Genomic DNA, 19091 nt, shown 5'->3' with positions numbered 1-19091 from the left:
GCAGAATATGAAGTGGCTGATGACGAAGACCACAGAAGTTATGGACTGTCCATCTTAGACACGTTCTTCAGTGCTGCTGAGGTGCGTTTTCTTCTTTACATGCGCAGAGTTGTAAATACTTGCTGAAATAATTAGAGTACATAACCATTTTTACTTAGTTGGGTAAGATATGGCAAGTATGTTAAAAATTTTAATTTCTTTTTTTTTTTTTTAATTTTTTTTCAACGTTTTTATTTTATTTTTGGGACAGAGAGAGACAGAGCATGAACGGGGGAGGGGCAGAGAGCGAGGGAGACACAGAATCGGAAACAGGCTCCAGGCTCCGAGCCATCAGCCCAGAGCCTGACGCGGGGCTCGAACTCCCGGACCGCGAGATGGTGACCTGGCTGAAGTCGGACGCTTAACCGACTGCGCCACCCAGGCGCCCCCAAAATTTTAATTTCTTATAAATATTCCTCGTATGCATTTTCTTTTGAGTCAGTGAGGAAATTTACAAATCTCTTAGAAAGTTGATTCAACGAATTTAAAAGTTTCTGTATCCTCAAACAGAATACAGAATTAGAGAATTTCATGTGTCTGTCTTGGACCGAAAATAATATTTTTCTCCTAAAAGCTTTAATGAGTCTTAGTTTCTATGATTTTTGACTTGGTAGATTCTTACAGTTTAGAAAACCGCTCTAAGCCATGTACATGTAACAAGTAAGAGTCCTCTGAGTTGGGTACATTATTATGTCTATTTTCATATGAGAAGACTGAAGATCCGAGTGGTTGAGTGACTTCCCAAAGGTTACACAGCTGGGAAGTGCCAGGGCCAGGCATCAAACGTGTAGAGATGGGGTTGGAGAACAGCGTAGTGAGATTGAGTCCAAAATATTCGGTTGTTGAGCCTGGCTCACTGAGGATGGTGGAGCCATCAAGCAGGGGGAGCTCGCTGGTACAAGGGGAGAAGGCCAGTGGACTAGCAGGTGGGTACAGAGATATACGCACAATCAGCAGAGGCAGAGGTGTGGTTCGGACCGGATAGGTTTTGACTCCAAAGCTTGCGTTTGTCTTAGCCTCCAGCCTCACTACCATGGCTCCTAGATCATTCTTTTCCAACACAGCTGCTACAGCATCCACGTACTTAAAGATACCCCCAAGTCACTGATTGGGAGGAACTGATGGGAAGTTGCATTGAGCTCGTTTATTTTTTATTTTTGAACTTAAATCACTGAATAGGATTATTTTTTTGACAACAGGAATAAACCCTTTTTTTTACATTAAAAATAATTTTGACATTGAAATTATTGTATAGCTGTATTCACAATGATTATAGAATGAATCATTGAAACATTGTTTTAATTTTCCCCCTGAGTGTTATCCTTAATCTCCATCATCTATTTCTCCCACCATCCCACCTGCCCTCTGGTGACCATCAGTTTGTTTTCTATCATTAAGAGTCTCTTATGGTTTGCTTCCCTCTCTTTCTTCCCCCTCCTGCGTGTTCATCTCTTTTGTTTCTTAAATTCCACATATGAGTAAAATCACATGGTATTTGTCTTTCTCTGATGAATTTCACTTAGCATTATATTCTCTAGCTCTATCCATGTCGTTGCAAGTAAGATGTCGTTCGTTTTTCATGGCTGAGTAATATTCCATTGTATACACCATATACCACATCTTCTTTATCCATTCATCAGTCGATAGACACTCGGGTGCCTCCATAGTTTGGCTATTGTAGATAATGATGCTATAAACACAGAGGTGCATGTATCCCTTTGAATTAGTGTTCTTGTATTCTTGTGTTCTTTGGGTAAATACCCAGTAGTGCAATTACTAGATTGTAGGATAGTTCTTTAACTACCTACCTACCTATTCATTTTTAACTTTTGGGGGAACCTTCATATCGTTTTCCAGAGTGACTGCACTAGTTTCCATTTGCACCAACAGTGCAAAAGGGTTCCCCCTTCTCTGCATCCTTGCCAACATCTGTTGTTTCCTGAGTGGTTAATTTTAGGCATTTTGACAGGTGTGAGGTGGCATCTCACTGCGGTTTTGATTTGTATTTCCCTGATGATGAGTGACGTTGAGCATCTTTTCATGTGTCTGTTGGCCATCTGGATGTCTTCTTTGGAAAAGTAGTTCATTTTTGCTTTTACTTCCTTTGCCTCTGGAGATGTGTCAAGTAAGAAGTTGCCACGGCCAGGGTCAAAGAGGTTGCTGCCTGTTTTCTCCTGTAGGATTTTGATGGATTTTTTGTCTCACATTTAGGTCTTTCATCCGTTTTGAGTTTATTTTTGTGTCTGGTGTAAGAAAGTGGTCCATGGCACAAAAACAGACACATAGACCAATGGAATAGAATAGAAACCCCAGAACTAGACCCACAAACGTATGGCCAACTCATCTTTGACAAAGCAGGAAAGAACATCCAATGGAAAAAAGACAGTCTCTTTAACAAATGGTGCTGGGAGAACTGGACAGCAACATGCAGAAGGTTGAAACTAGACCACTTTCTCACACCATTCACAAAAATAAACTCAACTCAAAATGGATAAAGGACCTGAATGTGAGACAGGAAACCATCAAAACCCTAGAGGAGAAAGCAGGAAAAGACCTCTCTGACCTCAGCCGTAGCAGTCTCTTACTCGACACATCCCCAAAGGCAAGGGAATTAAAAGCAAAAATGAACTACTAGGACCTTATGAAGATAAAAAGCTTCTGCACAGCAAAGGAAACAACCAACAAAACTAAAAGGCAACCAACGGAATGGGAAAAGATATTTGCAAATGACATATCGGACAAAGGGCTAGTATCCAAAATCTATAAAGAGCTCACCAAACTCCACGCCCGAAAAACAAATAACCCAGTGAAGAAATGGGCAGAAAACATGAATAGACACTTCTCTAAAGAAGACATCCAGATGGCCAACGGGCACATGAAAAGATGCTCAACGTCGCTCCTTCTCAGGGAAATACAAATCAAAACCACACTCAGATATCCCCTCACGCCAGTCAGAGTGGCCAAAATGAACAAATCAGGAGACTATAGATGCTGGAGAGGATGTGGAGAAACGGGAACCCTCTTGCACTGTTGGTGGGAATGCAAATTGGTACAGCCACTCTGGAAAGCAGTGTGGAGGTTCCTCAGAAAATTAAAAATAGACCTACCCTATGACCCAGCAATAGCACTGCTAGGAATTTACCCAAGGGATACAGGAGTACTGATGCATAGGGGCACTTGTACCCCAATGTTTATAGCAGCACTCTCAACAATAGCCAAATTATGGAAAGAGCCTAAATGTCCATCAACTGATGAATGGTTAAAGAAATTGTGGTTTATATACACAATGGAGTACTACATGGCAATGAGAAAGAATGAAATATGGCCCTTTGTAGCAACGTGGATGGAACTGGAGAGTGTGATGCTAAGTGAAATAAGCCATACAGAGAAAGACAGATACCATATGGTTTCACTCTTATGTGGATCCTTAGAAACTTAACAGAAACCCATGGAGGAGGGGAAGGAAAAAAAAAAAAAGAGGTTAGAGTGGGAGAGAGCCAAAGCATAAGAGATTCTTAAAAACTGAGAACAAACTGAGGGTTGATGGGGGGTGGGAGGGAGGGAAGGGTGGGTGATGGGTATTGAGGAGGGCACCTTTTGGGATGAGCACTGGGTGTTGTATGGAAGCCAAGTTGACAATAAATTTCATATATTGAAAAAAAAAAAAAAAAAAGAAAGTGGTCCAGGTTCATTCTTCTGTGTGTCGTTGTCCAGTTTTCCCAACACGATTTGCTGAAGAGACTTTTTTCCATCGGATGCTCTTTCCTGCTTTGTCAAAGATTAATTGGTCATATACGTGGGTCCATTTCTGGGTTCTCTTTTCTATTACATTGATCTTTGTGCTGTTTTTGTGCAAGTACCATTCTGTCCTGATGATTACAGCTTTGTAACACAGCTTAAAGTGCAGAATTGTAATGCCTCCAGCTTTGGTTTTCTTTTTCAACATTACTTTGACTATTTGGAGTCTTTTGTGGTTCCAAACTAATTTTAGTATTGTTCTAGCTCTGTGAAGAATGCTGGTGTTATTTCGATAGGGATTGCATTGAATGTGTAGATTGTTTCAACATTTTAAACAATATTTGTTCTTCCAGTCCACGAGCATGGATTGTTTTTCCATTTCTTTGTGTCTTCAATTTTTCATAAGCTTTGTATAGTTTTCAGAGTACAGATCTTTTACCTCTTTGGGTAGGTTTATTCCTGGGTACTTATGGTTTTTGGTGCGATTGTAAATGGGATTGATTCCTTGATATCTCTCTCTGCTGCTTCATTATCGGTGTGTAGAAATGCAACCGATTTCTGCACATTGATTTTGTATCCTGTGACTTTGCTGAGTTCATGGATCTAGCAGTCTTTCGGGTTTTCTATGTAGAGTATCAGGTCATCTGTGAAGAGTGAAAGTTTGACTTCTTCCCTGCCGATTTGGATGCTTTATATTTCTTTGTGTTGTCTGATTGCTGAGGCTAAGACTTCCAGCACTATGCTAAACAACAGTGGCGAGAGTGGACATGCCTGTCATGTTCCTGACCTCAGGGGGAAAGCTCTCAGTGTTTCCCCATTGAGGATGATATTAGCTGTGGGTCTTTCATATATGGCTTTGATGATGTATTATTGATTAGATCTCTTGTGTTTGTTATGAACTATTTTCTGTATTCTGGTGTTTCAGGTTGGGCGCATAAATATTTACAATTATTATATCGTCTTATTGGTTTGCCCCCTTTATTATTTATATAGTGTCCTTTTTTGTCCCCTATTACAGTCTTTGTTTTAAAGTCTGTTTTGTCTGATATAAATTTTGCTACTCTGGCTTTCTTTTGACCTCCATTTGCATGATAGATATTTTTCTTTCTCCCCACTTTCAATCTGCTGGTGTCTTTAGGTCTAAAATGAGTCCTTTGTAGGCAGCATATAGATGGGTCTTGTTTATTTCTTTTTATCCATTTTGTCACCCTATGTCTTTTGATTGGAGCATCTAGTCCATTTACATTCAAAGTAATTACTGATAGACATGTATTTATTGCCATTTTATTACTTGTTTTGTGGTTATTTCTGAAGATTTTCTCTGATCCTTTCTTGTTTTTCTGTCTTTCATAGTTTGCTGCTTGTCTTTAGTGATATATTTGCATTTTTTTCTTTACTCATTTATTAGTGGTTTTCGATTTGTGGTTATCAAGTCCAATGAGTATCCTTATGATCATTGCTTTAAATACTTCATCAGGCATGTTACTTATATCTGTTTTGCTTGGCCGTCTGGCTGTGGCCTTGTTTTCTTTCTTCATTTTGTCTATGTCTCTGTGCCTGTTTCTGTGTGTTAGGAAGTCAGCTATGCCTCCTGTTCTTGAGGGTAATGGCCTTACGAAAAAGAGGTCCCCGCAGTGCAGTGTCCCCTGTTCCCCAGGCCCTGGCGCTTCCGGGAGTGTCTCCAGTGTGTGCTGTGTGCACGCTCTTACGTCCTAGATACTTTATCCTTCAGGCCAGTTGTCTGCAGAGGCTTTCTTCGCCTGTTGTGTGCAGTGTTTGATGCATTTTAGGTGCTCTCTGGTGTGCTTGTGAAATGTGACCTGTTGCTGCCTCCACCAGAACAGAGGTTCTGGAAAACTCCCAGGTTGGGAGACCCAGTGTTGGCATGGGCTTGGGCCAGTCTTCTGGGGGAGGGGGCCTGCCACGTGGGACTGAGGTGCAGGTGGCTGGGGAAGGGTGGTTCTTCTGGAACGCGTGGTGGGGGACCCGGTGTAAACAATTTAGGTGGTGAGTGTCGGGGTTGCACTGTTTCCCGCAGGCGGCTTTGTGCTCATGCTGAGGGGCCTGGGAGGGAAATGGCACCTGCTAGATCCTTTATTCCCAGAGAGGTCCCTCTGTGAATACTGCCGCTCTGAGACACGCTCCCAGATGAGCAACTAACCTCCCCACTGTGTGCCCCAGGCGCTGTTCAGATCACTGTTTCCTCGTGTATGTCTGCAGGCTGTTTGCCTGCCTTTTCTCCAGGAGCAGCCCAATGTCCTCTGAGCTGTCCCAGAGCCAGGGATACTGACCTGTCAAACTCCAGGCTTTAAGCCCCACTGGTTGCAAGAACTCATGAAATTCGGGCCCTGTCTCTTTCCAAGCCAAATGCTATTGGGGTTCGATTTCCCCATGTGCTCCCCTGTGTGCTGGTCTGTCTCCTCCTTCTTCACGACTCCCTCCCCACCATCATGGCCATGATTTGTTTCTCTCCCAAGCCGCATCCCCACATTTCTATCTTTTTTGATGTGGCCTCTTCTCTAGTTGTGGATTTTTTCCTGCCAGTTTTCAGATCGACTCCTAGGGTATTTCTTTAGTTATGTAGTTGTATTCCTGGGACAAGGCAAGCCCAGGGGCCTCCTACTCTGCCACTATCTTTCCCTCCCACCTATCAAGTTCTTTTATCTTTTTGTTACCTCTTTTTTTCCCTTTACCTTTCCTGAAGAAATACTGACATAGCAAGGGAGGTTGTCAAAAAGAAAGACTTTAGGGGCGCCTGGGTGGCGCAGTCGGTTAAGCGTCTGACATCAGCCAGGTCACGATCTCGCGGTCCGTGAGTTCGAGCCCCGCGTCAGGCTCTGGGCTGATGGCTCGGAGCCTGGAGCCTGTTTCCGACTCTGTGTCTCCCTCTCTCTCTGCCCCTCCCCAGTTCATGCTCTGTCTCTCTCTGTCCCAAAAATAAATAAAAAACGTTGAAAAAAAAATTAAAAAAAAAAGAAGAAAGACTTTATGTATTTATTTTTAAAATATTTTATTTTATTTTTTGAGAGAGAGGGTGCAAGCGAGTGAGGGGCAGAGAGACAGAGAGAGAGAGAGAGAGAGAGAGAATGGGAGAGAGAGGGGGAAAGAGAGAGAGAGAGAGAGAGAAGCAGGGCTTACCCTAAGCGGGGCTCGCACTCACAAACCGCGAGATCATGACCTGAGCCGGAGTCAGATACTTAACTGAGTGAGCCACCCAGATGCTCTAAAGATTTTATTTTTAAGTCATCTCTGCACCCACCATGGAGCTCAAATCTACAACCCTGAGGTCAAGAGTTGCATGCTGTATTGACTGAGCCAGCCAGGTGCACCAAAAGACGTAATTTAAAAGGAATCCTGACGGATGTAGCAAATGTAGAAGGGGAGCGGAGGGGTGCACATGCCTCTGTGGCTCAGTGAGGGGTGTTTATGGGCGGCCTGAAGATGGTGGAACTTGAAAGCTTTTTTTTTTTTCTTAACATCAACTGGGGAAACTATTCTTGTGCTTTATGTAAAAATAACAATGGGTCACATCCTTATTGTAGATTTTCTTTTTCCTGTCTTTTCTTTAAAAACAACAAGCATCCTTTTTTGCATCTTGAAAAGGGAACTCCTTTATTCAAATTCCAGCAATGCAGAATTCTTAAGGCATCTAAAAGTAAGGCAAGACTGTGTATATTCACTCTTGCCTTTCTTTTTTCTCAGTCACTTTAGTTTTTCTTAGTTTTCTTTTCAGTATTCCCAAATATTAAAATTCAGTCATTTGATTCACAGTTTTAAAGAATCATGACCAAAGCCCAGTGAAATTTATTCTAGGAATGCAAAGTTGATTCAACATCTGATAATCAATTAATATAATAGAGCATATTCATAAAGGACAAAACCTGTCACATGATCATCTTAGTAGAGGCAGAAAAAACATTTGACAAAATCCAAAGACTCCTTCCTAATGCACGTATCCAACAAATTAGGAACGGAACGGAACTTGCTCAACCTGATGAAGGTCATATACAAAGCACAGCTAACGTCATATTTAAATGTGAAAGGTTGGATGTTGTGAATAATGCTGTGAAAACGGTGTACAGATGCCTCTTGACAACCTTGCTTTTCTTTCTGGTTTTATTTGCAGACGGAAAGATCTAAAAAGGTGGACAACACAGTGAGCTCTGGAAAACGGGACTGGGGTGCAGGGTGAAGGTGGCATTTTGGCTTGTTGTTTCATACACTTGATGTTATAATTTTTTTTTTACAGCAAGCTTTAGGTTCTGTTTACAATTGGTAAATTATGAAAGCACTAATTGTTATGCATTTGATTTGTTCTGTACTAAGAAATCGGCAGCCCCTTTACCAGAAATACCTTCACCTGTCTTGAAAGAATGTAGGTTGAGACTGAAGGAGAACCCCTCCAAGGATGTCTTTGAGGAGTGCACCAGGTGAGTACCGGTCCGGCCCTACACAGACTGAGACGGGGGCTCCCGGGGGGCCTCCCTGCAGGAGACAAGTTCTTATTGGAGTACTTTCCAAAAGAAAATGGTCACTGTCACTAGGTAGAGCTAAACGAAGGGTGATAATCACACAGATGTAAATGACACACTGAAATGGGTCACATTGTGGAGAGCCAGTATGTGCACAGGTTTTGTGGGCCCCTGGCCCCTCAGCTCAGCCTTCTAAAATGCTTGTGTCTGGGATGAAAAGACTGGCATAAAATGTTGTTTTTTTTTTTTCAACGTTTTTTAATTTATTTTTGGGACAGAGAGAGACAGAGCATGAACGGGGGAGGGGCAGAGAGAGAGGGAGACACAGAATCGGAAACAGGCTCCAGGCTCTGAGCCATCAGCCCAGAGCCTGACGCGGGGCTCGAACCCACGGACCGTGAGATCGTGACCTGGCTGAAGCCGGACGCTTAACCGACTGCGCCACCCAGGCGCCCCAAAATGTTGTTTTTTAAAGACCTCGGCACTCGCTGAAAATTTCTTTTCTCTGGATGTTTGCAATGTGGACAGGAAAATTCTAAGTCAGAGCACTTTGAGTGAATCTGGCATCCTTCTGTACATAGGAAGAAAGAATGGTTTCTGGAGTGATCTGGCCTGAGACACGTGTGGTCCTTTGTACAGTTAGGCAGCATTCGGGTATCACTTACTCATTCATTCAACAGGTACTTGTTGAGTGCCGACTCTATGTCAGGGACTGTGTCCTTTTCCCAAGGCTGCCGTAACAAAGTCCCACAGACTTAGGAGGCTTCGAACAACAGAACTTTATGCTCACAGTCTGGAAGCTGCAAGTCTGAAGTCATACTCTCTGCAGGGCCGTACTCTCTGTAGACTTGAGGAGAGGGCTCTTCCTCACCTCCTCTTGTTTCTGGCGGTGGCCAGGAGTCCTGATGTTTTGGGCCTGCACCCGCTGCATTTCAATCTCTGCTGTCACGTGGCCTTCTTCCCTTGGGTTTTTGTCCCTGTGTTTTCTCCTTTTCTAATAAGGGCACCAGTCATATTGGACTAGGGCCCATCCTACTCCAGGGTGACCTCATCTTAACTAATTATATCTGCAACAACCCTATTTCCAGGTAAGGTCAGTATACAGGTTCAAGGTTAGGACTTCAACATAGTTTTTGGGAGATGGATTCCAAGCCATGATAGTTTGCTTCTTTGGGTTGAGGTTATGGTAGAGGACAAAACAGAATAAAATGCTGCTGACTTGAGTTTACATTCTTACATGCCCTAAGGAAATATACAGTGTAGAGTCTTCACTTATTACTTATTTTTTGGAAGACATTTATTTAAGCACATACTATGTGCCTGTCATTGATCTAGTTTCCAGGAATAAAATGATGAGCAACAGTGAACTCCTAGGGAGCTTGTAACCGAGTGGAGTAACCGAGACGTCGGTATTAGTTGCCAATTGCTGCTGTAACAAATTGCCACAATCTTGGTGGCCTAAAGCAACACACATTTATTTTCTTGCAGTTCTAGAGGCCAAAGGCCTGAAAGCAGTGTCGCTGGGCAGAAATCAAGGTGTCAGCAGGGCCTTGATCCATTTGAGAATGTAGGGGAGAATCCATTTTCTTGTTTTTTTCCAGCTTCTAGGAATACATTTCTTGGCTCATGGCCCCTTACTCCACCTTCAAAACCAGCAGTACAGCATTCTCAAGTTTCTCTCTGCTTCCATCTTCGCATAGCCTTTTCTTACTCTGTGTGTCCAAATCTCCCTCAGTCTCCCTTTTACAAGGACACGTGTGATGGCATTTAGGGCCCACCCAGATAATCCAGGATCGTTTTCCCTCTCAAGCCCCTTAACTCAGTCACATTTGCAGAGTCCCTGTTGCCATGTAAGGTGACAGTCCCAGGTTCCAGGGATTAGGACCCAGATGTGTTTCTGTCATTGTTGAGTCTCCCACAAGTGTAGGGCAGGTTGCCAGTGACCTGCCCTCTCCTAGTCTGTGACCAAGAGAAGAGTGTCCACAAAGACTGCACCTAAAGGCTGAGGGGGAGGCCGAGGGAGCTGGACCAGGTTGGGGACACTAGGAAATGTGGAGGCGATCTTCATAGCCTCCAGAACAGCGCTCAGGTCTAAGGTTGTCTACGGCAGCCGTTTCGAACTTCCCCATCTCCTGATGCCATTACGCTATTAAACACTTTTGTATATGTGGCTTATGTTTTTAAAAATAAAAAGACACAAGCATTCTCCTAGCCATCAGAGCAGTGACATCCTATGTCTTATGCTTCTGGAAAACGCTCTGTGGAAATGAGATGGTTTTTTTTTTTCACGTGTATTTATTTATTTTGAGAGAGAGAGAGAGAACCAGTGGGGAAGGGGCAGGGAGACAGGGGGACAGAGGATCCGAAGCTCGCTGTGTGCTGACAGCAATGAGCCCAATATGGGGCTCGAACTCACAAAGTGTGAGATCATGACCTGAGCCAAGGTTGGACGCTTAACTGACTGAGCCACCCAGGTGCCCCTGAAAATGAAGTTTTTAAAAGGTACATGATGTCTTAGCATTATAACAAGTATAGTACAAATATAGTTTCCTTATTAACCACCTGCCCACCCCCGACTGACAAGGTCTCAGAATCCAGAGATCCTCCGAACACATTTTGAGAATCACTGTGCTGTAACACTAATGAGTCCAAGAGCTTGTGAATAACCTCCTTTTACAAAATGAAGTGAAATCAAGTGGCTTCCTCAGATTATTTTTTCTTTTAGAGAGAACACACGCCAGCCGTGGAGAGAGGCGGAGGGAGAGAGAGGGAATCCCAAGCAGGCTCCCCACTCAGCATGGAGCCCCGTGTGGGGCTTGATCCCATGACTGTAAGATCGTGACCTGAGCTGAAGTCAAGAGTCAGACCTTCAACCGACTGAGCCACGCAGGCGCCCCTGATTGCTCAACTCTAACGACCAGTAAAAATGCTGGAGCCCCTTCAGCTACTGGCCTGCTGGCAATTCCCCATGACGACTATGATCTTTTCCCATTCGGAGTTCTGCCTTTGCTTGGGAGACCCTCCCTTCTCCCTTCCTCAGGGTGACTCCTATTCAGCTCAGACGCCACCTTCACAAAGTCTCCCTACACCTCCTTTCCCAGGAGAGGTGTTCCGAGCACACCAGGCACGGCTGTAACAACTCTGGTGGCACTCTTCTCCTAATGGCACGCTATCTTACCAGTCTCCCTGTTTGAGTGGCCAGATTCTTCAGGGTAAGCCTAATCTAAAATTGTCCCTCCAGTGTCTTGCACACTGCTGACAATCTAGTCGTTAGATGCTTACTGACTGATGAGCTGTTTTAAATGACAGACTATGGGGGCTCCTGGGTGGCTCAGTCAGTTAAGTGTTTGACTTCGGCTCAGGTCATGGTCTCACGGTCTGCAACTTGAAGCCCCGCGTCGGGCTCTGTGCTGACAGCTTGGAGCCTGGAGCCTGCTTCCGATTCTGTGTCTCCCTCTCTCTCTGCCCCTCCCTTGCTCACGCTCTGTCTCTCAAAAATAAATAAACATTGAAAACAATTTTAAATGACAGACCACATTCTGTCCCTTACTGACTCTCCAAATAAGAATTTTATTACTTTGGGGCATCTGGGTGGCTCAATTGGGTGAGTGTCCGACTCTTGGTTTTAGCTCAGGTAATGTTCCAAGGGTTGTGGGATTGAGTCCCCTATAGGGCTCTACACCGACCGTGGAGCCTGCTTAAGATTCTCTTTCTCCCTCTCCCTCTGCCCCTCTCCCCACTTGTGCTCTCTCTATCTCAAATTTAAAAAAAAATTATTACTTCTGTAATAAAATTATAAATAAAACTTTAGAAGCATGACTAATTGCACAAAAATTCAGGAAGTGTATAGCATAAAATAATTCATTGGATGCTTTAGTTTCAATGTTTAAAAAAGGTGGTGTCACATATTAACATTTTCTGTCATATGACTATTATCATTTAGATATTCATTCTAATCTTATATACAAAATGTTTACATTCCCTGCTGAAATACACATGTTTGGGTGTATGCACACGTGTGCACTCCTGCACACACACACATGCACACACACACACATGCACACACACACACACACACACACACACACACACACACACACACACCTTGAGTACATATACATAAAAAGAACTTTTGACTTTGGGAGGGTAAACCAATTTCATTTCTTCTGAATTCTTGCCTTCATATTTTTAGTGATAACATTAGAAACTAGTGTGGAATTCTATACTTGCAAACCTCAATATATTTAATTGTGTATAACGATTGATTTCCCATATCCAGTGTTCATGACTGTACTGAACGCAGCTGTTTTCCTGCTGTAATGCAGCAGATGTATAGAATTATATAAAATCTTTTTCTAGATTTGTTCATAACTATTTAAGTGGAGAACCATTTGAAGAATATCAAGAAAGTTCATATTTTTCTCGATTTCTACAGTGGAAGTGGCTGGAAAGGTATGTTCTAATTTAGAATTCAACAAAAACAAGTAGTGACTTCTCAGAACGTGTACTGATAGATGTATACTTTCCCATCTGTCAAAATACTATTAGAAATCTTGGGCTGTATATGGTATTTTTATACAGAAATTATTAATATGTGTTATATAATTTCTTCTGATTTAGTTGACTCTGTTCTGTCTTTTTAAAATGGCCAGTTACGCCTGGGTGGCTCAGTCGGTTAAGCATATGACTTTGGCCCAGGTCACGATCTCACCGTTGGTGAGTTCGAGCCCCACATCGGGCTCTGTGCTGACAGCTCAGAGCCTGGAGCCTGCTTCAGATTCTGTCTCCCTCTCTCTCTGCCCCTCCCCAGCTCACACTTGCACTCTCTCTCTCTCTCTCTCTCTCTCTCTCTGTCAAAAATAAACAATAATAATAATAATAATAATAATAATAATAGAATAAAATAAAATAAAATGGCCAGTTAGCCCTGTGGGTATAGTAGTTAGAAAATAAAACGTATCCTGGATTCACAGAGGTATAAACCAATGCACACTGGTTCAGTCTTGTGGTCTGAGCCCTGCTCAGCTTTGTACAAGCCATGTGGGCTCAGTCAAAAGACCTGACCTTCATGAGCATCGGGTCCTTGTTCTGTAAAATAGAGGTAATTCTATAATCTACCCCACGGGGCTGCTGAGGCCACCTGAAAAATGTGTGTAAAAAGTGCTTGGTGTACAAAGTAAGTGTTCAAAAAGTGTTAGCTGCCACCAGTGTCACTGTTGTTTTGATTGATTGTTTAAATTTCCAGTTCTACTTCATGTACATTTCTTTCGAGACGTTGAGGATGAACATGTCCTCTGAGGTTCTTCTCCCAAAGGATAGTGCACTGTAGATCTATCATTTTCCTCTGCAGCTTTCTGACTGGCCCGATTCATAAGTATTTCATAGTGTGGACTAGTTGCTGACCTGTCTTTAATTGGCAAGGATACTTGGACTGTTCCTTATGTATCTTCAGTGTATCCGGTAAATCTTCATAGTTGACGTGCGCATCTGCCTCTTAGTGCAGAGAGCTGTGTCAGCAGAGGGGATGGAGTCCCTGAGCACAGGCACCGTGCCCCAGGCACTTGCTTTGAACAGCATGCTTTCATAAATAAAGCAGGACAAGAGCTAGGTAGGCTTTTCTGTTTTAAAATAACAATGTGATGTGAGACCTGAAGCTTTTTGTTTTTTTAATTAATTAGGCAACCAATAACAAAGGATACGTTTAGACATTACAGAGTTCTAGGAAAAGGCGGATTTGGGGAGGTAAGTAATGTGTGACTAACCATAAGCAATACTTCTAGAAAAGTAAGATAGCAAGGGAACGAAAAGACGTGCTTCAACTTTACCAATACCTTTATTTCCTCACCGTGTGTTTTGGGAATAATTTTAGCCAACCATGTGAGTTAAGATTGAACTTCGAACAAAAGGTGCTTTGCTACATGCTTTTAAAAAAATTCGGAGATGTGGAAAGAAATGTGCTATCATTGTGATTTTTTCTTCACTTCACGTTTCTTATGGAAGCTGTTTTCCTGTGTTTGATTGTCCGATGTTCAAGCTCAGTTTGTCCCGACTGAAAAGATGATTCTGTGTCCATATTGTGGACTTTCTGTTACTCTATTTCCATAATTTAGGACTAGCCTAAAAGCTCACTTAGTACAGGGTATATTATTAAATAGGCTTATTTATCTCAACTCTGTTTGGATGTGTATATGTGCCCCCACACCTACATCAAAAGATACTACACAACATCTAAATTTGGGGAAATCCTGAGGAAACTGTCCACAAATTCATGAGACATGGTCTAAATGTAATGGCTCTCCCAGATAGAGACTATTGTGGGAGGTGGACACAGAATCACATGCAGTTCTGTTTCGGTAACTTAAAGAGGTGTTAATGGCCTCGCTATTGGTCTGGAGTGGTCATATTCAGCTCGGGCATTTACAACTGCCCAGAGCCAGGAGCTGTGTGTTTAGTCAGAAGCAAGTCACGCTGGCCACTCGTGATTTAAATCCTGCACACTCCCAAATTCCAATCAAAAGCCTAAACCAGACGTACCAGAATTGCCTTAACGTGGATTAGGAAGCTGGCCTCGAGGCCTTGTGCTGCAAGTAAGACCTGTAGTTGGACGTGGTAAGAAACTGGTCCTCGTAGCCATTACGTCCGGAGAGTCCGTGGTACCGACCCTCTGATTCGGTCCTGGAGACCTTTTAGAGTATTTTGAGTGATCTCAACCAAAAACGTTTGCTGTCACCCTGTCGGGATAGATACTTCTGTAAGAAATCCACTCTATCTTTCCGTACATCCTAGAGCAGGAAAATTTGCTCTGTTTAATTCATGCTATTCTGCCTTTCGTGATCTCCAAGTATAAAACTCAGATTTTGTCGGAGAACAGACGGAAAGACATTTCAAGCACATGGATCTTGTGTTTACAACAGAATGTAGTTCTAACTGTAGCCATGCGTACATTTAAAAATGGACTCAGTGATAACATGTTTGCAGCTTTTAACTGTTGTGGAAGACTTGGTGTATTTATGATATTTATAGATTACTTTTTAACACATTTACTTGTGTTTCCAAACAAAAGATTGTGTGGATGAAAAAAATGTTGTGGCTTTTCACAGACTTGTTCTGGATGTGCTATTTGTTACATCAAGTCTGAGCGCAGAGGAGTGAATATCTGTTTCTATTCTGAATACCTGTCAGAGGGAGACTGTGACCCTAATGCAGACAGCCTCAGTGCCTCTTTTATTTGAGATAGAGAGAGAGAGAAGGAGGAGGAGGAGGAGGAGGAGGAGGAGGAGGAGGAGGAGGAGAAGGAGGGGGAGGGGGAGGGGGGGCAAAGGAAGAAAGAGAAAGAATCCCAAGCTGATGTGGAGCTCCATCCCATGACCCTGGGATCACGACCTGAGATGAAATCAAGTCAGACACTCAGCTGACTGAGGCACCCAGATGCCCTGCCTCGGTGCCATTTAAATCCAGATTCCAATGGTGTATTTACTTTTTCCAAATGCTAATACTTCTTCCGGTGGGTTTGAAAGGACAAACATTTTGGTCTTATCTCGTCAACTACTTTCATTTATGCTTGAAGTCCTCCAAAATGGATCTGTAGGGCTCTGGGGCAGAACGGGGGAAAGAGAATTAGTAGCGTCTGTGCGAGCACGGTTGTAGAGACAGCAGAGAGCTGTGGAGAGAGCGTATCTGTGAGAGATAGGCAGACTGGAGGTGAGTTCCTGTTCTATCGCTTCCAGCTGTGTGATCTTGGGCCCACCGTCCCCTTCTTACCCTTAAGGGGGAGATGATCCCTGCTTCCCTGGGTTGTTGTGAGCGGCAAATGAGTGTGCGTCTCCAGCCATAGTGCAGGGCTGGCACGCTTACCTCTTCCTTCTCTCCCTTTGACTTGGCAGTTTCACTTAAAAGAATTATCGTAAGTTAACGATGGAGAGATATGCCATGGTTTGTGTGCCGCGTCTTAATGATTATATAAGGTTTGGAGTATTCATATATTGGGAGAAGATTTAATGATGAGAAGAGAGTCCCACTGTAAGATGAAAACAGTATAAAATATTACCTATTCTATAATATAAGGCCAGTTCCCCCTGCCAAAACTGAGGAGAACTCAGGACCCTATACAGCAAATGTGAATGAGAGTCATCTTGGAATTTCAACGAGTTTTATCCTTATTGAGTTTTGTCCTTATTAATACTTTCTGTATTTTCCACAATGAACTTTATATTTTATTATCAAAATCATTTTATTGATGGATTAAAATGATGTGTCTTATATTTGCTTATAAGGTAATTGTGTTTGTGTATGTGTAGCATGTGCCTGTGTTACATGCCTGGGGGCACATACGTGTCTATGGTGTGCAGTAGGTGTGTGTGGTGTGTGTACATGTATATATGTGTGTGTGTGGTTGTGGAGTAAGTGTGTATGGGGTGTGGGTATGTGTCTGTGGTGTGGGCGTGTGTGTTTGGTGTGGAATGGGTGTGGATGTGGTGTAGAGGGTGTGTGTGTGTCTGCAGTGGGGGTGTGGAGGGTGTGTGTGTGTGTGTGTGTGTGTGTGTAGGGGGTAGGAGTCTGAGGAAACAGGGTAACCCTGAGCTGATAGCCAGAGGCTGGGGGTCAGGCACATGGGAGCTTATTATTCCCTCCTCTCCACTTTTGTAATTTTGGAAATTTTCTCATAATGTAAGGTTAAGTAGTATATAGATATCATTTTACAACTAAGTAGAATCAATGTATTAAAGGTTATGAATTCTCTGAAATCTATTTTTTTATATTCTTGAACTTAAAAAAAAAAAAAAGGCACCTGGGTGGCTCAGTCGGTTAAGCATCAGACTTCGGTTCAGGTCATGAGCTCACAGTCGGTGAGTTCGAGCCCTGCTGTGGGCTCTGTGCTGATGGCTCAGAGCCTGGAGCCTGCTTCGGATTCTGCCTCTCCCTCTCTCTCTGCCTGTCCCCTGCTCATGCTCTGTCTCCCTCTCTCTCAAAAATAAACATTTAAAAAGAAAAGAAAGATGAATGTATTTAGTTTCAAAAGGTGTTGCTCTTGCAAGAAAACTGAGAAGACCCAGGAGGACCCTTGAATCAAGCGGCTGCCGCGGTCACACGCGAGGAGTCCCTTGTAGCTGTGCCCCCCCCCCCACCGCCCCCCGAGTTCCAGGAGCACAGCCTCCCTCTCCGCTCACCGGGTTGTGTCTGAGGAAGCTGGGGGAGGAGGGAGGACCCGCTCTAAGCCCTCACGTGTCCGTGAGTGGAGTGGCCTTGGCCCATCACATGCTCTGGGCCGGAGGAATTGACATGGACAGGACAGGGTTTGGTGGTGGTGTTGGCGGTTGGCAGCCTAGAGACGTCAGGTACGTACAAAGCTTGTGGTTTCTTCTTTTGGACTAGGTCTGTGCCTGTCAAGTGCGAGCTACAGGAAAAATGTACGCCTGTAAGAAGCTAGCAAAGAAAAGAATAAAGAGGAGGAAAGGTGAAGCAATGGCTCTAAATGAGAAGAGGATGCTGGAAAAAGTGAATAGCAGATTTGTAGTAAGGATCTTGCCTTAGTCTTCTCTGTACGCGGTGTCCTGAGTCCCACCTTCCTGAGCGCACCTGCTGCTGGCCTCGCCCACTCTCCATCCACCCTGGGGCGCGCCCACTTTCCAACCCCGGGCTCGCCTCCTCTCCGTCCCCGGCTCGAAAACCCCCGCGCTTCCAGGCTCAGCATGTGCTGGGAACCTGGGAACGTGCCAGGGACAGCCTCTTTCGTCTTAGTGGCAGCCCTCTTCTTTCCAATTCACTTCTTACTGGGCACAAACATAAATGAGTGGGGATCCCACTTCCAACTTCCGACCTGCTATAAATCTGTAGCTGTCCACCACTGCCTGACCTGTGGTTCCTCTCCACACCCAGCAGTGTGCTCTTAACCAGTGAGGGCCCTCCTCTCCCTGCGGGGCAGACAGCCTTACCCTCTGGCCTTTCAGCCACTCTGACTCCTAGTCCTGAAAGGCACTGCCTCTGGTCCTTCTCTTCTCAGTGGCCTCTTTCTGACACTTGGCGAATGTATTACTGGCCCTCTATCAGCACATTCCAACTGTATGGAGCCTCAAATTCCACCTTCACTGTTTCAGGCAAGGATTGGACTTGTGGGGCTAGGGTGAACCTTGGGACCCTTCCAGGCCCTAGGCTGTGCATGAGGTGGTGTGGTTTTCATCGCCAAACCTGACTTCTTCACCCCATCACCTATCTCCCATAGCATCTACGGCAACAGGAGGGTCTGCCTGAAGCGGGGAGAGGAAGGTACTTTATGAAAGAATTTGTAGTGTTACACTTACTTCGTCCCGGTCATTCATGTCTCAGTACTGAGGTTGGCTGATTTGTGGTAGGGAACAAATGTTCCAGAACAGGGGCCTGCACAGCCATCATGTACACTTGTCTCCGTGTATGATAGGTCACTTCTGCACCCATGACACGAAAATCTTTCATAAAATCAGCTCATCTGGGAGTTTCTTTAAATATATTTGTATAACTACCTTGAAACATGGAAATCCATAATCTAGCTTTATGAAAGGAACATAAACGGTATCTATGGTTTATTCTACTTAAATGAAATATTTTAGTTTCTATATTCTTGGCCTCTCCCAAGGAACCTGGAAGTAACTTCCTTCATCCTTTTTTCCCCCAACTGAAGGATAATTGACATAATAATATCCTATCAGTTTCAAGTGCACATCATAGTGATTTGATATTTTTCTACATTGTGAAATGAGTCTCATGATAAGCCTAGTTACCATATCAAAGTTATTACAAGTTATTAAAAAGTTACAAATATTGACTGTATTCCCTATGCTGTACATCACATCTCCTTGACTTATTTGC

At 43.7% G+C, this 19091-nt stretch overlaps 1 protein-coding gene across 15 annotated transcripts in view; it reads left to right on the top strand.

Annotated features, from left to right (window-relative positions):
* Positions 1-19091, top strand: part of GRK4 (G protein-coupled receptor kinase 4) — a 101238-nt gene that overhangs the window by 41145 nt on the left and 41002 nt on the right. For 8 of the 15 annotated variants that reach the window (XM_086705574.1, XM_086705580.1, XM_086705571.1 and 5 more), the window contains 6 exons: positions 1-81; positions 7904-7933; positions 8104-8207; positions 12609-12701; positions 13928-13991; positions 17622-17762. In XM_086705574.1, coding sequence (XP_086561700.1) covers positions 1-81; positions 7904-7933; positions 8104-8207; positions 12609-12701; positions 13928-13991; positions 17622-17762 — 513 coding nt within the window. The remainder of the gene's footprint in view (positions 82-7903; positions 7934-8103; positions 8208-12608; positions 12702-13927; positions 13992-17621; positions 17763-19091) is intronic. The other 7 variants (XM_086705581.1, XM_086705570.1, XM_086705578.1 and 4 more) reach the window with 4 other exon arrangements.

Source organism: Puma concolor, chromosome B1, assembly GCF_028749965.1.
Source record: "Puma concolor isolate L17-30 chromosome B1, mPumCon1.1.hap2, whole genome shotgun sequence".
NCBI lineage: Eukaryota > Metazoa > Chordata > Mammalia > Carnivora > Felidae > Puma > Puma concolor.
The sequence above is the reverse complement of the archived record's forward strand: the minus strand, read 5'-3'. Positions and strand labels throughout refer to the sequence as shown.